Source organism: Chelon labrosus (assembly GCF_963514085.1).
Source record: "Chelon labrosus genome assembly, chromosome: 4".
Classification (NCBI taxonomy): Eukaryota; Metazoa; Chordata; class Actinopteri; order Mugiliformes; family Mugilidae; genus Chelon; species Chelon labrosus.
The window spans coordinates 25,784,027-25,805,015 of NC_140340.1; the positions used below are offsets into that span (position 1 = coordinate 25,784,027).

General features: G+C 42.4%; 1 protein-coding gene across 1 annotated transcript; it reads right to left on the reverse strand.

Annotated features, from left to right (window-relative positions):
- Positions 1-3,521: 3,521 nt before the first annotated feature.
- On the reverse strand, positions 3,522-20,930 carry stimate (STIM activating enhance). The gene is made up of 8 exons (XM_084543585.1): positions 19,921-20,930; positions 17,891-17,939; positions 17,713-17,808; positions 17,443-17,564; positions 17,089-17,201; positions 16,188-16,265; positions 15,661-15,804; positions 3,522-5,253 (listed from the first exon to the last, which is right to left on the reverse strand). Exons 1-8 carry the CDS (start codon positions 20,177-20,179, stop codon positions 5,140-5,142), a joined length of 975 nt encoding a protein of 324 aa, XP_084399711.1. The 5' UTR covers positions 20,180-20,930; the 3' UTR covers positions 3,522-5,139.
- Between the last annotated feature and the right edge of the window lie 59 nt (positions 20,931-20,989).

The following is a 20,989-nucleotide window of genomic DNA, read 5'->3' on the forward strand; positions in this document are numbered from 1 at the left end:
CTGATATGCAAGTTTAGACACTGAGATGGATGAATATGGAAAGACAAACCACTTCACTTCTACTCCATGAGAATATTTTCCTGCTGAATCTAGCCAACGTTGCTATAGGCCTCTTACAATAGTCTGTCACGAGGATCTCTTTGTGCTCTGTATTACCTGCTCTGACCACTCAGATATATGTCCCAAGCTCTTTCAACAACTTAAACGGTGGTGTCTTCCCTTAAGTATTTGCAGTAAGCCACAAGCAGCTCGTCTATTTCTGGGCACACAATCAGTATCATGGGGCGGCACAGTGGCGTGGTGGTTAGCACTGATGCCTCACAGCAACTGTTTGCACAGTCTGCTTGGGTTCTCTCCGGGTACTTCCTCCCACTGTCCAAAGACATACTCGTTAGGTTAACTGGTGATTCTAAATTGGCCGCATGTGCAATCTCTAGTAGCAACCAGTCAGTGGACAATATCAGGAATTGCAAACTTTTTTTTTTTTTTTTTTTTTTTTTAATGCGAAAAAAAGGTTCTTATCAGATCCCTGGTGGTCTAGTGGTTAGGATTCGGCGCTCTCACCGCCGCGGCCCGGGTTCGATTCCCGGTCAGGGAACTCACCTTTAATCATTTTCTAAAACAGGATTCTGTACTTTTGGATCATGATCTTGATTGCATACTAGGGGTTGTACCGACTAGTCAACTTTACTGCTGTGCCACGCTTTAAGCATCATGTTGACTAGTCACTGATTGTATGACAGTAACAACATAGACACTTTCAAGAAGACATGTGAGGAGCCGAGTGGGTCATTGCAGCAAACTAGCAGTGGTTCATCAAGTGTGTGGAAATACTTCACTAAAGATGAAGGTGGTTCTGACTGCACCAGAGGGCCAGCTGTTCCACTTCCCGTCTGTACGCAGACTGGTTGACGTCCCAGATGAGTCCAATGGCGGTGGTGTTGTCTGCAATCTTCACTGAAGGGTTCCCTGAGGTGCAGCTATTAGTGTAAAGGGAGAAGAGCAGTGGGGAGAGTCTGGGCGTTCTACTGTGTTTTTATGTGTCATCGACTGGTCGACGTCAACTCCACTTTCACCACATATTAGTCAACTTTAAAAAAAAAATCCGAAGGCATTTAACCCCTATATTGCATACATATTAAATCATGTCTTCTTTTTACCAACCAGGATTAACGATAAATTTATTTAGTAAGCTCATGCTTCCAGACACAAACCCCGATTTTTTTCAAAATAATTTAGTTCATGTGCAAAAATAACACAGTTGCGTGGAGTGGAAGCCCTCTCACTCTTTGCCATCCAATAGAGGAATAGTAGTGCATATAGCTTGAAATGATCAGCAATTTCAAGCTATATGCACTGACAGACCTGCAGGGCTGCTTGGAGGCCACGGACATTTACATTTTCAAAGAAGGCACAGACAATATTCATGATTACACAGATACTGTAAGCAGCTACAATAGCTGGTGCAGCTCCACCTGTATTTCCTCCGGTACTATCTTTGTTTTTCGCAGCCAAAAGCCCTGTTTCAGTGCAGATGTACGTGTGAAGATCAGGAAAAGGTGTGCAGCTTTAAAGTCAGGGGACATCATGGAGTATAGGAGGGCCCAATATGACCTACAGAATTCCATCAGAGCTGCAAAAAGGGCATACTCCAATAAACTATCAACAAAACACTCACAGTATGGTTTGGAAACACCGCCAAGGTTGAGAGAAAAGCTCTTCAATGAGTCATCAAGACTGCAGAGAGGATCACTGGCTCTGACCTCCCCTCGATGGACACGCTCTAAACGCAGCACTGCAGGAGAAAGATTCAGAGCATCCTCAGCGACCAACACCATCCAACTCACTGTCTGCTTAGATGGAAGGACTCATGATACAACCTGAGACACCACAGGCCAGACAGTAACAGCACTCACAGGTCACGGTTCTATAACAGTTTATTTCTTGTCTCTGTTAGGATGATGGTCATTATCATATCCTCCACCTCCCTCAAGTCATGCACCTCTCTACAATCACATCACTCGTCTCACAGACTGGACTGTCTCTCTGTTATATAGAGAGCTGTTATTTCTATTCATCATAAGAGCAATGATTTCAATACCTTTATGTGCAATTTTATTTTTTTGTTCTGTGCTCTAGTCTAACATATATCATAAATAAGCAGATTCAATTTTTTTTTTTTTAACATTCATAGAAACGCCCTTAAGAGGTCCCTGGTGGTCTAGTGGTTAGGATTCGGCGCTCTCACCGCCGCGGCCCGGGTTCGATTCCCGGTCAGGGAACTCACCTTTTTCCCCTTAAGCGGTTTGTATTTTCTAAGTATCTTCTTTCAATGGTTAGAAAACGCTGGAATGACTACAACTACCTTGATCTTTATCACTTAAACTAATCTCATGGCCACAGAAGTCAACTCTAAATATTTAGTTTTTGTTTCGACTTGAAGACAACAATTTACATAAAAAAAAAATAAAAAGATGCAAATCTACACAATTACCTGCTTAGGGGGAACTTTACAACACCCACTTATCATATATTTGACCATAAAATTCCAAAAGGTCTTATCATGTGATAAAAAAGGGCCGCAAAACCTTTTGAAATAAAAAATAAGCTTTCAAACACATTATTAACGTTTGAAAGCTTGAAACGTCCATCCCTGCTTCTATTGCACTGTTGTTTCAGTTCAGGGGTAACTTTGCAACACCCGCTTATCAGGAATTTGACCATATCAACAATTTAAACTCTACTTAGATCAGCTTTTTTAAAAGAAAAAAGACAACAGCAAAAAAGGAACTTATCAGATCCCAGGTGGTTACGAGTCGGCGTTCTCACGTCTGTGGCCCGGGCTCGATTCCCAGTCAGGGAACTCACTTTTAAGTATCTTCCAAAACATGCTTTTGTAGTTTTGGACAATGATCTTGATTGGCCATCTTCTCGAGATTAAGGATAAACCTATTTAATAAACTCATGCTTCCTGACGAGGCCCGTTTTTTTCCAAATAATTTAGTTCATGTGTGCAAGCGACTACCCTACACAGTTGAAGCCCTTTCAGTCTTTGCTAACCATTGAAAGATAAAGGTAAGTTCCCTGAACAGTGCTTAGGATTTACTTTTGTTTTTATTTCAGTGGATAGCGAACAATGACGTGGCTTCAAATGCATATGATAGTTTTACTTATAGACTGTACAAATTTTTTTGGTTAGCATTTTTGGTTTTACTTACACACAACTAAATTATTTTGAGAAAATAGGGCAGGCTGTGGGGAAACATGAGTTTGCTATGTATTTGAAGTTACATCTTGGCTTTCTGGTTGGCAGAGTTTTCTGAACCTACAAAAACAGAAAACTGGCAGTAAAAGTGAGTTGAGCAGGCTAATTGTATCACATCCTTTATTTGAAAAGCATTTATCATGATAACTTATCTCCATCACTTGTCTTTTGATCATGTAGTAGTTTCATCTTTGCAAAATACTAAAAGCCCTCTTTGTCCTGGTTGAGCTGAGAGTAACAGTAACAAGCAAGGTGCTGTACTTTCCCTTTATAAAATGCACAGTCATTTATTCCTCGCCAACATGCCAAAAACATCATAATGAAATCATCACCAGCACCATAGTCATCACAGCTATGTTACTCCATTTACATTTAACAGGATCAACAGACACACCTGCTACGCATATAAATATTCAGCACACACCAGTACATACAGGTACGTATACACTGGCATGCACACACAAAAAATCCCCCACACACGCCCTTTCTCTCCACCGTCTGGTCCGCGCTCACGGTTTACAGTTTTAGAGGTCAATGCATGTCACATTCTTAACATCAGATCCTGCTGAATGCTGCTTCATGCCTGAAGATCTGGAGCTCTGCTAAAACAGTCAAAGAATACAAAACCAGACAAACAAAAAACAAAAACACCTGCCGGTAATCACTCAGGCACATTACTGGAACAAAAATCATTCCGCTGCAAAAATAAACAAAACTCACACGAAATACAACAGGAAAGATGAAAGCAGTGACAGATAGGAAATTGTGCAAGAAATGGTTCCCATATTTAGTCGCTTAGTTCAGTTAGAGTGAAAAAACAACTCTTTTGGGACAGGCATAGTCACATTTTTGGCCCGAAAATAACACTCAAAACTCAGAAACAACTCAAAATGACACAAAAGACACTCAAAAACAAAAACGAACAGAGCACATCAGAAAAACAGCCACAAACAAACGGAGACTGCAGTCCATGGACAGAATACACTGAGTTGATGTTAGAAGGAAGTCACACAGTGTGGTGCTTGCTGTAGTTCAGCTTTAATCGCTGAAAGTCAGAAGTCTGTTAGACGACAAAAAGGGACGACTGCTGCAAGAACGAATGTGCTCCCTCTGACAAAAAATAACATTACATACAAGATATACAGTAGTAAAGTGTGTAACTGTGCTGCAAAGTGTTTGAGTTGCATCAATCCAGTGAAACACTGAAAAATGCTCCTCTGAAGTTGAAGGGTACCTCACTACACCCCTACTCCCACTCTCTCCCATAACATAGGTCATGTTGGTACATCTACATGAGAAGACAAAGGACAACATTTACATGAAATCTACATCAGGAATACAGTCACTTTTGGGACATTGTAGGGTATCAAATTGTCAAATGTATCCAACTCCTTATACAGAATCATTTGCATGATATTAAGGTTTGTCCAAGCAACCTGACAATCCTGGACAACTACACTCATACCCATTGCCACTTAAGTCCAAACAGTATTAAACCAGTGTTACTCATTTCTAATATACTTACATTAAAGGATTTAACAGTATGTTTATTCATGGTGAGGTTCTTTTGCCTGTGGTCTTCAAACACAACACTCACCTCAGGAACTCCATGTTGAAATGCAACAGGGATCCAGAAGAAGATTCAGTACTGAGAAAAAAACCCAAAAAAAACCCAAAAACAACTTGAAGTGTCCCCGACTGGACACAGTTCATGTAGCAGTCCTCAGAAAGTCAAAAGTAAAGAGTGTGTAGTCTCGGAATATTCTTTTGTCATCAAAGGATGATATCATAATCAGTGACGGAGCAGGGAATGCATGTCAGGCGAAGAGCTACCAGAGGAAATTTAATCGTAGCAGTAACGCTAGGCACACAGGTCAAACAGGGATCCCCATCCGAAGCTTTTTCTTCTTCACTGTCTTGAGACCAGTGAGTCGACGCACGTCGTCTTCATCAGACTCATCCATCTCATCATCTGCTGAAAAAAGGATCTAAGAAACAAGAGAGAGAGATTGAGAAATGTAAGGTCTAAGATGTAGCAGGGTTGTTGTTACATTATAAATATTACTGCAGTATTTAGTCTGGTTGTATGTTGTAACTTGATTCATACTGTAGCTTCATTCTTTATACTCAAATACTAGGTTATAGTACGGAACTAATCACAGACAATGTGATGTATGAGATGTATTGAGCATTTAAATTGCATTGAACTTATGAAAGACTTTGGACAAGTTGAAAAAAGAAAGAGACTTTAAAAAAATGTAAAGTAGTGCAGTTGTGTAGCATCTTTTATGGGAACCTCACAGGCCTGTATATAGGCAAAAATGAAACAGCCAAAACATGAAAATAAACCAGTAAACTGTTACGTGCCAGACGGGGGCAGCGTATTTTTCTTGGTTTTTCTCTCGCTCTCTCTCTCTCTCGCTTGTTTGAGAACCTCATGGTTAAAAATCTGTCCTTTGCTTGTTGCCCGGCTCGATTGGTCTTTTGTTTTCTGTCCTACCGTGGTATTGAGACGTGTGGACCCTTTCTGTTTGATTTATTTCAGTTGTGGTGGAAGGTGCGGACCAGAGGTAAGATTGGGGTACCCTTTACACCCCACCACGTAGGATTCCTCTGTTATATACACTAGGATTATTGGTTGGTGCCACCAATGTAGTTCTAATAACGTTTTTTAGTAGAAAAGATAGTTAGGCCCTTTTTGTTTGTTGATTTCTATATGGCAGTGTGTTAGCCAGGCCTAGTTTTGTTTTATTGCTTTCATTTATTTGGCACAACCACGTGGTCCAAATCTTCCCCACTGTTTTTGTTTTGAGGAGATTTTTGTTTAGTCATCTTTTTGTATTTCAATAAATATTGTTAAACTTTTTGTTACACCAGACTTGAGCATTGGTTGTATTGTGTTTGTCCCTGATTTTCCCCTGGACACACCTAGGGACGTAACACAAATGGGGGCTCGTCCGGGATCTTTTTCCCTACATCTACAAACCAACCACTGTTGAGTCTGTGTCAGAAAGAGTTTCAATTTGCAAGATTTTATTGAAAATCCTGGTCCTGACAAGATTGAGGCTTGTCGTAAAGACGACTTGGTATGTATTGCTGCACACTATAAAATTCCTGTCCAAAAACATGTTAGAAAAAAAGAGGTGAAAAACAGGGTTTTGGAAGGATTGGTAGAGCTAGGAATCCTGATAGTGCCTGGAAGCCCTTTCCTGCCTAGGGCAGCTGGTCCATTGGATCCATTTGTTGAGTTAGAGGCTTCTGCTGTTAAAGGTGATGAGACCACGCCAGCTACACCTCAAGCAAAGGGGACTGAACGTGAGGCCCTACCTGCAACTTTACCTCGTTTTGAGCCCTTCTCCCCCGAAGTCCAGGGCTCAAGTACGGATGCTAGGCTAAAGGTTCGGCTTGCTCGTCTTCAGCTAGAGGCCCAGGAAAGGGAAAGGACTCACAAGGCAGAGTATGAGCTTCGTTTACAAATTCGCAGGTTGGAAATCGAAGCTGAGAAAGAGATCTCGTTGCGGCGCCTTGAATTGGAAGCCATGAAAAAATCTTCAACAAAATTATCATATGCCCATGAGGACTCCACACCTTCACAGACGTCCCTTGGTACACAAAGTTTTGATGTCGGTAAGAATATCGCTTTGGTACCAGCATTCCGAGAGGTAGACACATATTTCAGTGCTTTTGAAAGAATTGCTACTGCTCTAGGCTGGCCTAAGGATATGTGGTCCATCTTGCTACACTGTAAGCTCGTAGGAAAAGCACAGGAGGTTGTATCCTCTCTTTCTCTACAAGATAGCTTGCAGTATGACATACTCAAGGAGTCCATTTTGCGTGCCTATGAGCTTGTGCCAGAGGCCTACAGACAGAAGTTTAGAGGCCACACAAAAGCGGGTGTTCAGACATTTGTTGAGTTTGCACGGGAAAAGAGTGTTCTTTTTGATAAGTGGTGTTCTGCTTGTGAAGTTAAGGGTAGTTTTGAATCACTTCGTCATTTGATATTGTTGGAAGATTTTAAGAGTGCGTTACCTGAGAAGATGGTAGTGTTCCTAAATGAACAAAAGGTAACATCCCTGTCTAAAGCAGCTGTCTTGGCCGATGAGTTTTTGTTGACTCACAAGAATGTATTTGTATCTTCTCGTCCAGTTAGAGTTCCAGCAGCACGTCCCTCAGGACCTGAAGTAGGTCACTCTGTTGAGAAGGCCAAAGGACCACAGTCTCCTTCCCGTGAAAATCGGGAATGTTACTACTGCCATAAGAAAGGTCACATTATTGCCGAGTGTCTTTCCCTGAAACATAAACAGTCATCTACTTCTCAACATCCAAAGGGAGTCGGTTTAATTAAGGTTATGACGCCAACTATCACTGAAGTGTCACAGGAGGAAGACAATGGCCCTAATCCTTGTTTCAAACCGTTTATTTCAGATGGCTTTGTTTCACTTGCAGGAAGTCGAGAAAATCAGCATCCAGTAAAGATACTGAGAGATACCGGAGGATCTCAGTCCATAATTAGGGAAGGTATTTTGCCACTGTCATCCAGCTCATCATGTTGGTCAAGTGCAGTCGTTCAGGGGGTTGGGATGAGATTTGTATCTGCCCCTTTGCACAATGTTTATGTACAGTCTCCGCTTGTCAGTGGGTTCTTTAAAGTAGCTGTCCTCCCTGCCCTACCAATTAAAGGTATTGACTTCATTCTAAGTAATGATATAGCTGGAGGCAAAGTAATACCTGTACCTGAGGTACTAGACAGACCCACTTCCAATTCCAAGTCAGAGACCTTCCATCCTGATGTTTTTCCGGCATGTGTGGTTACAAGAGCTCAATCAGCGGGCAATGATATTGACTTGTCTGACACTTTTCTGGTTACAGAGCAGTCTGCAGATACAGTGCTTAGGTCTCCAAGTCGGCCTGAGGTACCGTCTCCTGAGAAAATGTCGACTCTCTCTAATGTCAAGGCTGAGAACCTACCAGCTACTAGGAAGGAATTTATTGCAGCGCAGCAAGGTGATGTAACCCTTTCCAAATGTCTCTCTTCTGTCCTTGATCAGAGGGAGGCCAGAAAGAAGAAAATGGCGTACATCCTCGAAGATGGTCTCTTAATGCGTTGCTGGGCTAGTGACATCTCAGGGGATGAGTGGAAGGTGACGTATCAAGTCGTTGTACCAACAGCATATCGTTTGCAGGTGCTGTCCTTGGCACATGACTACCCATGGTCAGGACACATGGGGGTCACCAAAACTTATAATAGAGTTCTCAAGCATTTCTTTTGGCCAGGACTGAAATCTGATGTTGTTAATTATTGTCAAACATGCCATGTATGTCAGATTACTGGCAAGCCCAACCAGGTGATTCCTCCTGCTCCCCTGCATCCTATACCTGTGATGGGTGAACCATTTGAAAGGGTAATTCTGGACTGTGTGGGGCCTTTGCCCAAAGCAAAAAGTGGAAACCAGTTTCTTCTGACAATTATGTGTGCTTCCACTAGGTTCCCAGAAGCCATCCCTCTACGAAAAATTACAGCTCCTGTTATCACCAAGGCTTTGGTGAAATTCTTTTCAACATTTGGTTTACCAAACGTGGTACAAACTGATCAAGGTACTAACTTTAAGTTGAAGGTATTTTGCCAAGCACTTAAAACCTTAGGAATCACCCCAGTGACATCTAGCCCTTACCATCCTGAAAGCCAAGGGGCACTCGAACGATTTCATCAAACTATGAAATCCATGTTGCGCAAACACTGTCATGACTCCCAGAGGGATTGGGATGACAGTGTCCCCTTGGTTCTGTTTGCTGCACGTGAAGTTGTGCAGGAGTCACTAGGATTCAGTCCGGCAGAGTTGGTATTTGGACATGAGGTTAGAGGTCCTTTAAAGCTTCTCAAAGAACAGGTGGTCACACCAGAGAAAATGGTCAAAAGCATTCCAGAGTACGTAGCCAAGCTCAAAAACCGCCTTCAGCTGGCCTGCTCTTTAGCTAGGGATGCCCTGACCTCTGCTCAGGTAAAGCTGAAGAAACACTATGACAAGAGAGCAGTTTCTCATGTGTTTCAGCCAGGTGACAAAGTTTTGATTCTTCTGCCGATACCTGGTTCTACCCTGTCCACCAAGTTTTCGGGTCCTTACGTTGTAGAGAAGAAACTTAGTGAAACGAACTATGTGATCCAAACTCCTGATCGAAGGCGACAGACTAGGGTGTGTCACGTCAACATGTTGAAACCGTATTGGTCCCGAGAAGAGGAACATGGGTTGTCTGTATCACATGATGTAAGTGCTGTGTCACCCATGGCTTCTGTTGCAAAAGTTGTGTCTCCTGTGGATGATGGGTTGGTGATGCGTAATGCTGCACCATAGGGGGCAAGACTGAGTAATACTGAGGTATTGTCCAAGTTGCCCCAATACTTATCATATCTACCTAACGACCAATACAAAGACATTAAGAGAATGATCTTTGATTTCCCCAGTCTATTTGGTGACATCCCATCGCAGACTACTGTCATGACGCATGATATCGTCCTGACTAGGACTACACCTATTAAGCAGCATGCTTATCGGGTGAGTCCTGTTAAAAGACAGCTCATGAAAAAAGAAGTTGAGTATCTGGTGCACAATGGGTTTGCGGTGCCAAGCTCGAGTCCATGGAGTTCACCTTGCCTCCTAGATGCAAAGTCTGATGGAAGTCCAAGATTTTGTACAGACTTCCGCAAGGTCAATGCTGTAACTGTCCCTGATGCTCATCCGTTGCCTCTAATTGACGACTGCATTGATGAGATTGGTCCTGCGACATACATTTCCAAGCTTGATATGCTAAAAGGGTATTGGCAAGTTCCATTAACGCCACATGCTTCGGAGATTTCTGCTTTTGTGACCCCTGACAGTTTTCTGCAGTACACAGTCATGGCCTTTCGGGATGTGTAATGCTCCTGCAACTTTTCAGAGGCTTGTAAATAAGGTACTGGGGGGTGTGCCGAACTGCAGAGCATATCTGGATGACATGGTGATATACTCTGATGACTGGTCTAGTCACATGTCAACACTGAGAGAAGTTTTTAAACGTCTTGCAGCTGCATCCCTGACTCTCAATCTAGCCAAGTGCGAGTTTGGAAAAGGTACTGTGCTTTATCTTGGTCAGCAGGTTGGTCGAGGACAGGTGCGTCCTGCAGATGCTAAGATCTCAGTGATTTCGGCATTTCCTGTACCAACTACCCGGAGAGAGCTGCGTCGTTTCCTGGGGATGGCTGGATACTATCGCCGGTTCTGCAAAAACTTTTCCTCGGTAGCAACACCACTGACCGCTTTGACTAGTCCTGCTAAGCCCTTCGTTTGGTCTAGTGAGTGCCAAGCATCTTTTCAAAACCTTAAAGGTCTTCTGTGTAGCACTCCTGTTCTGTCTGCCCCAGATTTTTCACTTCCTTTCAAGCTGGAAGTTGATGCCAGTGGAGTTGGGGCTGGAGCTGTCCTTCTGCAAGAGGACAATCAAGGCATTGATCATCCCATGAGTTACTTTTCCCGCAAGTTCAATGAGCATCAACTGAAATACTCTACTATTGAGAAGGAAGCACTTGCACTGTTGCTCGCCCTGCAACATTTCGAGGTCTACTTGGGATCCAGTGTTAAACCTATTAAGGTTTTCACTGACCATAATCCCCTTGTATTCCTCTCTAGAATGTGTAACCATAACCAACGTCTAATGCGCTGGTGTCTCATTGTTCAAGATTACCATCTGGTAATCTGTCACAAAAAGGATCTGAAAATGTCCTTGCTGATGCCTTGTCACGTGCTGTATAGTATTGAGAGATGGTTCCAAACATATTGTTTGGACTTGTAAGGGTGGGGGTGTTACGTGCCAGACGGGGGCAGCGTATTTTTCTTGCTTTTTCTCTCGCTCTCTCTCTCTCTCTCTCTCTCTCTCTCTCTCTCCAGGGTTCCCACGCGTCCTGGAAAACCTGGAAAACCTGGAAAATGATTGACCAATTTTCCAGTCATGGAAAACATATGGAAAATGAGAAAAAAGGTCAAATGTCCTGGAAATTAAGTTGTCCTGGAAAATTATTTATCCTCCCCCTGCCTTCTGAGCGAATGCAAACGGGTTAAAAGTTATGCGCATGCATGTCTTCTGGGCAACATACGGCACAGAGCTCGCTGCTCCAGCGCACCGCCCCACGTGACACTACCAGCAAATCAAATTTGATTTTGTCGCTAGCTTTAGCAGAGAATTTCTGGCTTTAGCGACTTTTCACACCCCGCCCCTAGAGACAAAACTCGGCACTACAGTAAGTTGAAAAGTGCCAGTGTCGCTAGTATCATTCCAAAGAATGAGTGGGACAGGGGAATGTATTAGTGTATGACATGATAACTTGTCTCTGTAGCAGCTGAAAATGTCCTGGAAAAGTCCTGGAAAATAATTTCAGATTAGGAGTGGGAACCCTGTCTCTCTCTCTCTCTCTCCCCCTCCCCTGTGTGTTCAGGTGATTACTGGTGATACTGCAAGTGTTTCCACCTGGGATGTCTTTCAGAGCCTGCTGATTGGTTGGTTTATCCAATTGCCACCACAGGACCTACTTCATAAGGATCCAGCTACAGGCTCCTCGCCCTCTACTTCACTTGCACCTGATTTGCTGCTGCATGCCAGTTGTGTGTACTGCTTGCAGCTTGTTTGAGAACCTCATGGTTCAAAATCTGTCCTTTGCCTGTTGCCCGGCTCGATTGGTCTTTTGTTTTCTGTCCTACCGTGGTATTGAGACGTGTGGACCCTTTCTGTTTGATTTATTTCAGTTGTGGTGGAAGGTGCGGACCAGAGGTAAGATTGGGGTACCCTTTACTCCCCACCACGTAGGATTCCTCTGTTATATACACTAGGATTATTGGTTGGTGCCACCAATGTAGTTCTGATAACGTTTTTTAGTAGAAAAGATGGTTAGGCCCTTTTTGTTTGTTGATTTCTATATGGCAGTGTGTTAGCCAGGCCTAGTTTTGTTTTATTGCTTTCATTTATTTGGCACAACCACGTGGTCCAAATCTTCCCCACTGTTTTTGTTTTGAGGAGATTTTTGTTTAGTCATCTTTTTGTATTTCAATAAATATTGTTAAACTTTTTGTTACACCAGACTTGAGCATTGGTTGTATTGTGTTTGTCCCTGATTTTCCCCTGGACACACCTAGGGACGTAACATAAACGAATGACTCGATTAACAACTCAATGTTTCATAAAATGCACCCCTTTTTAAACTGAAAGGCTGCTCAGCAAGGAAGAAGGCACTGCTCCAAAAACGGAATAAAAAAAGTCTAGGTTATTTGCAGCTGCACTTGAGGACAAAGATTGTACTTTTGCGACAAATACCCTCTGGTTTGATGAAACAAAGATTGAACTGCTGGCCATAATGCCCACCGTTATGTGTGGAGAAATAAAATGGGGAGGCTTGAAAACCGAATAGCACCATCTATACACCATAACGGTATATGCTTGCAAACTCCTGACCTGCTGGGAATGTGATAAAAAAATTAAAATAAAATAAAAGCTGATATAAATCTTTCTCTCTATTGTTATTCTGACATTTCACATTCTGAAAGTAAAGATCCTAAATGACCTAAAAAGGCTGTTTACGTGGAATAGATGAGAATGAGTTAACTTAGTTTAAATGTATTTGATCAAGGTGTATGTAACTGTCAGACTTCAAATGTAATGTAAATGTGGATGAATATATCAATATAACAAAGCAATGTTGTCAGCTTTGATAATAAAGCAAAGCAACAAAGAAAACAGCTTTGTTGAGTGAAAATGTCTTTTTAACATGATCATTATAACATTATGATCTGAGGGACGATTAAGGGTTAAATTTTTATCTATTATATAATTTTTTTAATAAACAGCAATACATGCTGCGTTGATGAACAATAGAAAAGAACGAGCCAGCCAGGAGTCGAACCTAGAATCTTCTGATCCGTAGTCAGACGCGTTATCCATTGCGCCACTGGCCCGCTGCACACAACAATGACTGAACACACGAATAACTCTGTGTGAGAACCGCCCTTCCCCCCAAAGCTCAGCTCAGCTCAGCTCAGCTCAAAGCGTGCTCTTTCTGATGTCAGCTGCAGTACACAAGAAGTGAAAATAAACCATGAGGCAGGCTTTTGTCTGCCCATTCAGATGTTAAAATTACCTAAGATTCTGACTGATATGCCTGAACACCACAGTCAGCTGATACCTCAACACCCCATGTCCTGTTTGTATATGTCTGTGTGAATGTTTTTCTTGTGACTGGAAGCCTTGTCAAAGATAATTTTCTGTAACCTTGTGTAACAGACAATAAAGTATTATCTTATCTTATCTTAAGAACCTTTCAACATATGAATCTCACAGCCAACTGACAAGACATTGTTCAAAGACTTCAAAAATAAACGTAGTTAACAAAGGACTATACACGCAAAGCAAAACATGAACTGAAACTGAGGCTGAAATAGTGACAGTGTCTATTTTGTATGGGCCCATTCAGAAGAAAAGTACTCTGTATTATAAACACACGAAACAGAAGATTATACAATTTTTATAATCTGCTCGTGTCGCATTCAAACTGATTAAAAGCAGACGAGCCAGCCAGGAGTCGAACCTAGAATCTTCTGATCCGTAGTCAGACGCGTTATCCATTGCGCCACTGGCCCACAGAAGGGCATAGGTGCTGAATCAACAACACATTCCAGCCCTTCCCCCACACTTCTGTACTGCTGTGGATGCACTTTCCAAGGCAGCAACAGCTAATCAAGAGCTGACAATTGCAAAAGCCTAACCACAGCCCTTTGGAAAAACGTAATTGAAAGTTAAAAATGGAACATTCTACACTGTCCAAGTGAGTCAACAGATCTCTCATCAGAGGTTTTACCTGCTGAAGAAAAATCTAAAAACAAAAAGTTCAAGATAGTTGGCAGTGGTTCATTATTCCCAGATTACCCATGTGTGAATGTTCGTGTGAACATGGTGTTCTTGCACCAGCACAAATAAGTACTGCAGGAACTCAACGTGCGCAGGGGGTTACATAGTTACGTAGGAGTTTATGTCGGCAAAAACATTTATACCTGTGCGTTGGTGTGTCTGTATTGTTAGGTAAATCTTATGTAAATACATGTAGGTTAACTGTTTTACTATAACCCCTGCAGCTCAGAAAATAGAGAAAACGACTGACTATACTGTGTGTATGAGCCTGAACAAAGGAAAACTTTCTGTGCTCGTCTGGCTGCTGAGTCTCGTGAACAATGACATGCATTTCGGACCAATCAGTTAGGTCCACGTCGCCACAATGCAAACCAGCCATGAAAAATCATAACTGCCAAACACCGTTTTTGTTGTTTAGCACTGGTGAATACTGGTTTCTAAATGGCCAGATGTGATACTGAATTTAATAGGTTTGTTCAAAACTATCATAAATAAACAAGAAAACAAAAATGACTTAAATGATATTCTGTTACATACTATTGTTTAATCTTTAGTAGGTTGTGGTGTCCACTGATAAAAGAAAGAGATCCCTGACATTATGACTTCACATCCACATGTTTCCCGTCTAGTGGTATGGATTCTGTGCTCTTATTTCTGCAGGTGGATTCGGAGAAAACTATGTTAGGCTTTAAATATGCTCGATGACAAACAAAAGACGCTACTAGCAAAGTCTAAAACCATCACGAGGAATCATGACAGAAGCTGTTTTGTGTGAACGCAAGTATTCTGCCCATTTAAAACAAAAATACCTCCTGTGACCACCTCACTATCGACCAAACCAAAATAACAAAAAAAAGATACGAGCCAGCCAGGAGTCGAACCTAGAATCTTCTGATCCGTAGTCAGACGCGTTATCCATTGCGCCACTGGCCCACAGGGTAAAAGAAATGCTGAAAACGCAACACAGTCCAGCCCTTCCCCCATAACGCTGCACTGCTGTTAAAGCACAGTTTCCAAGACAGCAACAGCTTACAAGCTGGAAGTCAACTTAACCATAAGACTCGCTTCTGAGAATGAAGATACAGGATTGATAACAGAGGATATAGGATTGATAACAGACCCCTGAACCTCCTATATTCATCTGAATATGAGATGATTTTGTGGTGGAAATTATCTTTTTTCAAATCTGTTATATGATATGTGCTCTGGGGAATGGCAGCTGCAAGAGGTTCAACAAAAATGGCAAATAGTATCGGAGACATCCCTGTCTTGTGCCCTGCTGTAATATGAAACACTGATGCGTAATGTGTAATTTTTTATTATTACCGATGCTGATGGGGAGCTGTAGATAATTTTAATCCACTGAATAAATGAGAGAAGTTTCTAATTAACCACCAAGTGCTGAACCACTTCCTGTTATGTTTATTCAAGACAGTGATCAGTGATAGAGACCAGTAGTGTGTGAGACCTACCTCTGACTCGGAGTCATCATGGGAAAGGGCTCGTCTGTAGCGCACCTTGCTGTTCCCCCGAGAGTCCTCTTCTCTCTCCTCTAGCTTTGCTTTTGTCCTGTGCTTCTTCATTAGAAAATTATCTACCACCCAGAACATCAGGGCCTAAATGAAACAAACCAGTAAGTGATTTTTCTCCTCACTGCAGTTATTTTCTAGTCTGCAAGCTAGCCCCACAAACTGAGTTGCTCTGTTGGAAACTGATTCTGCCCTGGCAAAGATTTGCAAATCAAATCATTTAGGCTGGCTTTATGAGGTGATAGAATAGAATCGATAGATGGCGAACTGTATTTATGCCATCTGAGCGCAGTCAAGTTGAATTTGTTTCCAACAAAGTGACTGTGATTAGTTGTAGGACTATCCAATTACGTGCAGAGGTATTTTTTTTTTTAAATAAAATAGGTTTTCTATACTATCATATATGCACACAAAGCAATAGCTATGGTGTGCATAAACAGCGATGGTTGAGGTAGTAACAGCAGACTTACGTTGACGAAAAATGGAACGATGAGCATGACAATGGCCAGCTCCAGCGCAGGATTCTGTATGGGGTTGAGGAGAGCCAGCTGCGACACAGCGAAACACATACAACAAACATACAAGCACAGAGGTAATGATGCATCTCTGGATAACATTACAAAATGATGACAAAGCATGCAGAGCTAAGTATTAAACTTAGAACTGTGATAACGTTACAGGTGCGAATGTGCAAATAAACTGTCTCTTAACTAGGCCTGGGAAGGACAAGACATTATCTGCATAAGTGGGGTTCTTCCTGATTCAATCTGAGAAAACATACGACAGCATGATTACCAGAAAAGGCAAAAGCACTGTAGGCCCGGTCTCTCCATTGATTAAAATACTGAAGCAGACTACCAAGCGGACAAATCACAGCACTTGCAGGCTGTGTCGCCGTGACGCAGAGTTACATTTCTGGGGAGGTGCACGTCAGGCTACGGCATTAGGGTCTGCATATGGTCTGGACTGATGATGTAGCCACAAAGTTTAATTGCATTGCAGTGTTACAGTATTAATGAGCCAACACTGACTACTACCGTCCACTGTGAGAGGCTAGAACACCATGCAGATGTCCCTGGTGGTCTAGTGGTTAGGATTCGGCGCTCTCACCGCCGCGGCCCGGGTTCGATTCCCGGTCAGGGAACACTATTTTAAGGAAACCTAGAGTTCACACAAACTGTGGACAAATTTTTGTGACAAATCTAATTCTGTCTTACAAGTTTTCTAGATAAAATCCTGGTTGCACAATGATGGCCTGACCTAAAACTGAGGCTTGGAAACAAACAATGAGAATATTATTTGTTTTTGTTTACTGTATTGCACACAAATTTCACATTCTGCCTTTTCAAACCAAATAATCTTTTGTCTGACCTTCTTCCACTGGGGGATGAGGAGGACCAACATGATGAGGACTTTCTCAAACACCATGATGAGGATGTAGAGGATACACTGGCCCAACCATGCTGTGCATTGAACTGGCTCACCTTCAAACAGAAGGGAAACATAACAAATCAGTCAATAAAAAAAAATCTGCTTACGTATTCAGATAAGTAGTACAAAATGTCATTAGATTTCACTGCTTTGGTGACACTTAAGCTCTCTAAGTAACATAAGAAGTCACCGGGAGAAATGACACCGCAGCATTGCAGTATTAAGGGCAACTACTGCCCTCCACTGGACACCACAAGCATTTTAGGAATTTGGTGTTTCCACCTTATCACTCACCGTATTCTCCAAAACGCAGAGACTCCCACTGCCTCCACTCTACAATAGCGCTGACGATTCTTACCCCTGCATAGATCAGCAACATGCCCAAAGAAGCATCTAACAAGAAGTTAATGAGGTATCTGGGGAAAAAAGAAAAGTGATTTTAATTTGAATCTGCCTCCCTGAGTGTATCTATAATATCTTAAATAATTTTTAACAGATTTTTGGTGATGTATCTGTAGAATGGAAAAGCTCTGAGGAGAGCTTCCTGCTTCTTCACATACTCACAGTGAACAAGGATCCTCCTCTGTGAGGTCTGACAAGTAGACATTAGCAAAGTGGATGAACAGCATCCCAATAGCCTGTTTTGAGGTGTCCAGGAACCTGCAGAGACATAATTACGTTGCTTCCAAGGCATACCAGTGGCATTCATGTGATGGAATTTCAGTTGTCTCAGCTGCCTTACCAGATCCTCCAGGGTCTCCTCTCATGTTTGGGCTCCCTGAAGCGTTTTACTGTGAAAGACAGTGCCACACAGATGGTGAGGATTTCATTATAGATCACTCATACAAACAGAGGCGAACATAATCAAACAAAATCTCTCTTGCTTTTCTTTCAACAATTGATTGCCCTCTTATGGGCCATCAAATGACCAGAAAACATTTTATTGTATTAAATAGTGGGTTGTTTGTTTAGTACCACTAAAGCGGCACTAATGCCTTATACTGAAGACCAGTGATTTCAAAATTAGAGCTGATATTGTCTTTTCAAGCGGTCACTATCCCTCTGTATGACGTAGCTATGGGTGTTAAACTGAGGCAGAGTGTATAGCACAGGCTGAACCCATGCATGGACAGCCTGCAGAAAGCAAAAGTAAAGACAATATGTTGTTGATCAAAGATAAAGCTGCCCAGACCATAATCTAAAACCACACCCAATGTCACATGTAGCAGCTGTTAAATGACCATTAAGAGTTAGGAGGAAACAAGTAAATGTTTCTTTCAGGATGGTCAAAAGTTGATCAGATTCTTATTCCTTAGCCTGGTAATCAACTCTGCCATGACAAAGATTTCACTGTTAGTCCAGAACCAAACTCCTTTGTTGGTCTACAGAATCACAATGTTTACACACTAGTCTTTCCCTGATAACAAACACGAAAACTACGCTATGAATCGCGGCAACTGCTAATATAAGGGGTAAGACATGGCTTGTTGGAAGTAATCACTTTAATTTATCTGTGTGTGTACAAGAATCTGGGGGGTTTTATACAAGAAGGCTCAATGCCATACGCGCTTGCTGTTCTTGATAATAGTGACTTGTTTACTGCAACACCCCCAGTGTCTTTTCTTTCTTTTTTTTACTATGCTGACACAGACGTTTGCATTAGGCAAGTTGTTAAAAGCTGTGATACCTCAGCTGGACATCAAACAATCTCAACTTTGTGAACTTGCACCAAGTGCTGTAGTATTGCCCAACGTGTACTGAGAGCTTTTTGTGTTTTCATGCGAGCCAGTTACACTGCAAGCTGTGACCTCAGTTTCTGCTCCGAACACAAGTGACTTCAGACTAAACCCACCCTATGTGAAGCTGGGTGTGATGAGAACGCAGGCAGAGGCCTGGGCTTTCTCCTTTCTGCTCAGAGAGCCGCCTCGAGCAAAAAAAAAAAAAAAAGAAAAGAAAAGAGGGAAGCTCTGAAATGCTGGACATTCCTCACTGCTGCGAGGCTGCAGGGACGTACAGAACTGAGACTTCTCTCAATAGGTCACACAGCCGTGAGTGCTGCACCCAGTACTGGCTGAATCAACCCTGGCTAAATCCTGTGGATGATGTGATGTGAAACTAAGTCAGAGTTGAAAAACAATAAGCTAGGAAGTCTGTACAGTAGGGGAAACAAAACAACATTAGTTTTGTTATCAACAACCGAAACACTGTCAGTAAAGAGAAATGGCTGGAAACTGAAGAGTATACTGCGTAACCATCTCTTGAGCCAAATCTGACTTAGAAAATGTTTTTCTAAATCTACTTAGGGCAATTTTTTTTGTATGCAAACCAGTAGAGCAGGCAAACATCCAACACACATAATCAAGGTGAGCAACGCCCTTCCACCTTGACAAACTGCAAATCAACACATTTTGTGAAACCTAGTAGATTTCCATGAGTATTTTTCATGAGTTAGTTTTAATCTGAGAGGATCTGAATGTACTGAATATACTATGCACTATGAGGAAGGTAAAATGTGTCAGGAAATTTAAAAAGGAAGTGTCCTATTACAGCCAAAGCAACACTTCAGCAACGGAAGTGAGCTGTAACTGTAACCCCTTAATTTAGTAGTGGCAAATGTCATTATAATTAGTGAAGCCTTGTTCTAGGCTTTCCTCCCAGCTGAGATCAATATGACATGGGATTGATCTGGTGGAGCCATTGGCTAATGCTCTGTTACATCAACAGCGTCTGTGTCTGATATATGGCACACAGCAGAGCTCTGGTCCTACTCACACATCAGCGTGCTGAAGGCCATGACGGCGAGGAGACCTTGCAGGAAAATCCCAAACGAGTCCATCAAGGCGCCATTCTGACAACCCCGGTTATCGGTACCTGGCGTCTCGCTGGAGGACGCCGACGTGTTGGTCAAAGCCACCGCGGGCAGCCCCGCTCCTCCTGGACCTGCCACAGCTACCTCTCCGAGCTGGGACAGCATGTTGACACCACTTACAGCAGCCATTGGCCACAAGGCGTAATTAATAAAGACAGTCATGGTTCTCCTCAACAGTAGTAGGTCAGCTAATCGACGTGTTAAGCAGGACAGTCTTCGGTGAAAGATGGTGGCATCTTCTCCATCGAAGGCTTGTACTCATTCTCCCCCTGCATCAGGCTCCCACACAGCCATGGCTGCTTTTTGCATTAAAGAAGTCAAGCCGTCGCGACTAGAAGTTGCAGGGACGTATTTCGTGGCACCAAACGGACTCGTGTGCAAACTTTACGACCAAGCTGCAACATTAAAAATCAATGGCTGGTATAAAGGGTCCATGCAGCACAGAAAACATTTCCTTGCTCGACCTGGAATCTTCTAACGTGAGCGCTAACCGTATGAACACACGGGCTAAACGTGCGCCGTGTAGCTCCTCAAACACACATGGAGAGTTATAATGTATCTGAAATAAATTAAATGATGCAGGACATTCAGTAAAACGTATTTTCCCCCGAAACAAAAGCGTCAATAGTCCAATAAGCGAATAAGATGCTGCTATCATAACCTACCTAGCTAGCCTCCAAGCGAACTACTCACTTCCATTAAGCTAATGCTAGGATAGCAAACTTTTTTCTTTTTTTTTTTTTTTTTACGACGATGAAAGCGACGCGTGCACTGGTCAGCTTAACACTCATGAAACGACAACGTTGGTCTAAATTAAAAAATAATATTAAAAGTGAATACAAATAACTGCAGGTCACGACTTGCGTACATCCAGCTGCTTCCCTGCCCAGCAGTGCCCACTCATGTTGACAGACGTCGGGTCATGTGACCATCGCCACGAACAGCATGCTGGGAAATGTAGCATAAATAAAC

What these genes read in the sequence shown, in the direction of transcription:
- stimate (XM_084543585.1), bottom strand. Translation starts at nt 20,179, where the DNA reads ATGACTGTCTTTATTAATTACGCCTTGTGGCCAATGGCTGCTGTAAGT. An exon ending in GAGGAGGATCCTTGTTCACT is followed by an intron (nt 17,565 to 17,712) that starts GTGAGTATGTGA and finishes TTTTTTCCCCAG; the next exon opens with ATACCTCATTAACTTCTTGT. An exon ending in TCGTTCCATTTTTCGTCAAC is followed by an intron (nt 15,805 to 16,187) that starts GTAAGTCTGCTG and finishes TGTTTCATTTAG; the next exon opens with GCCCTGATGTTCTGGGTGGT.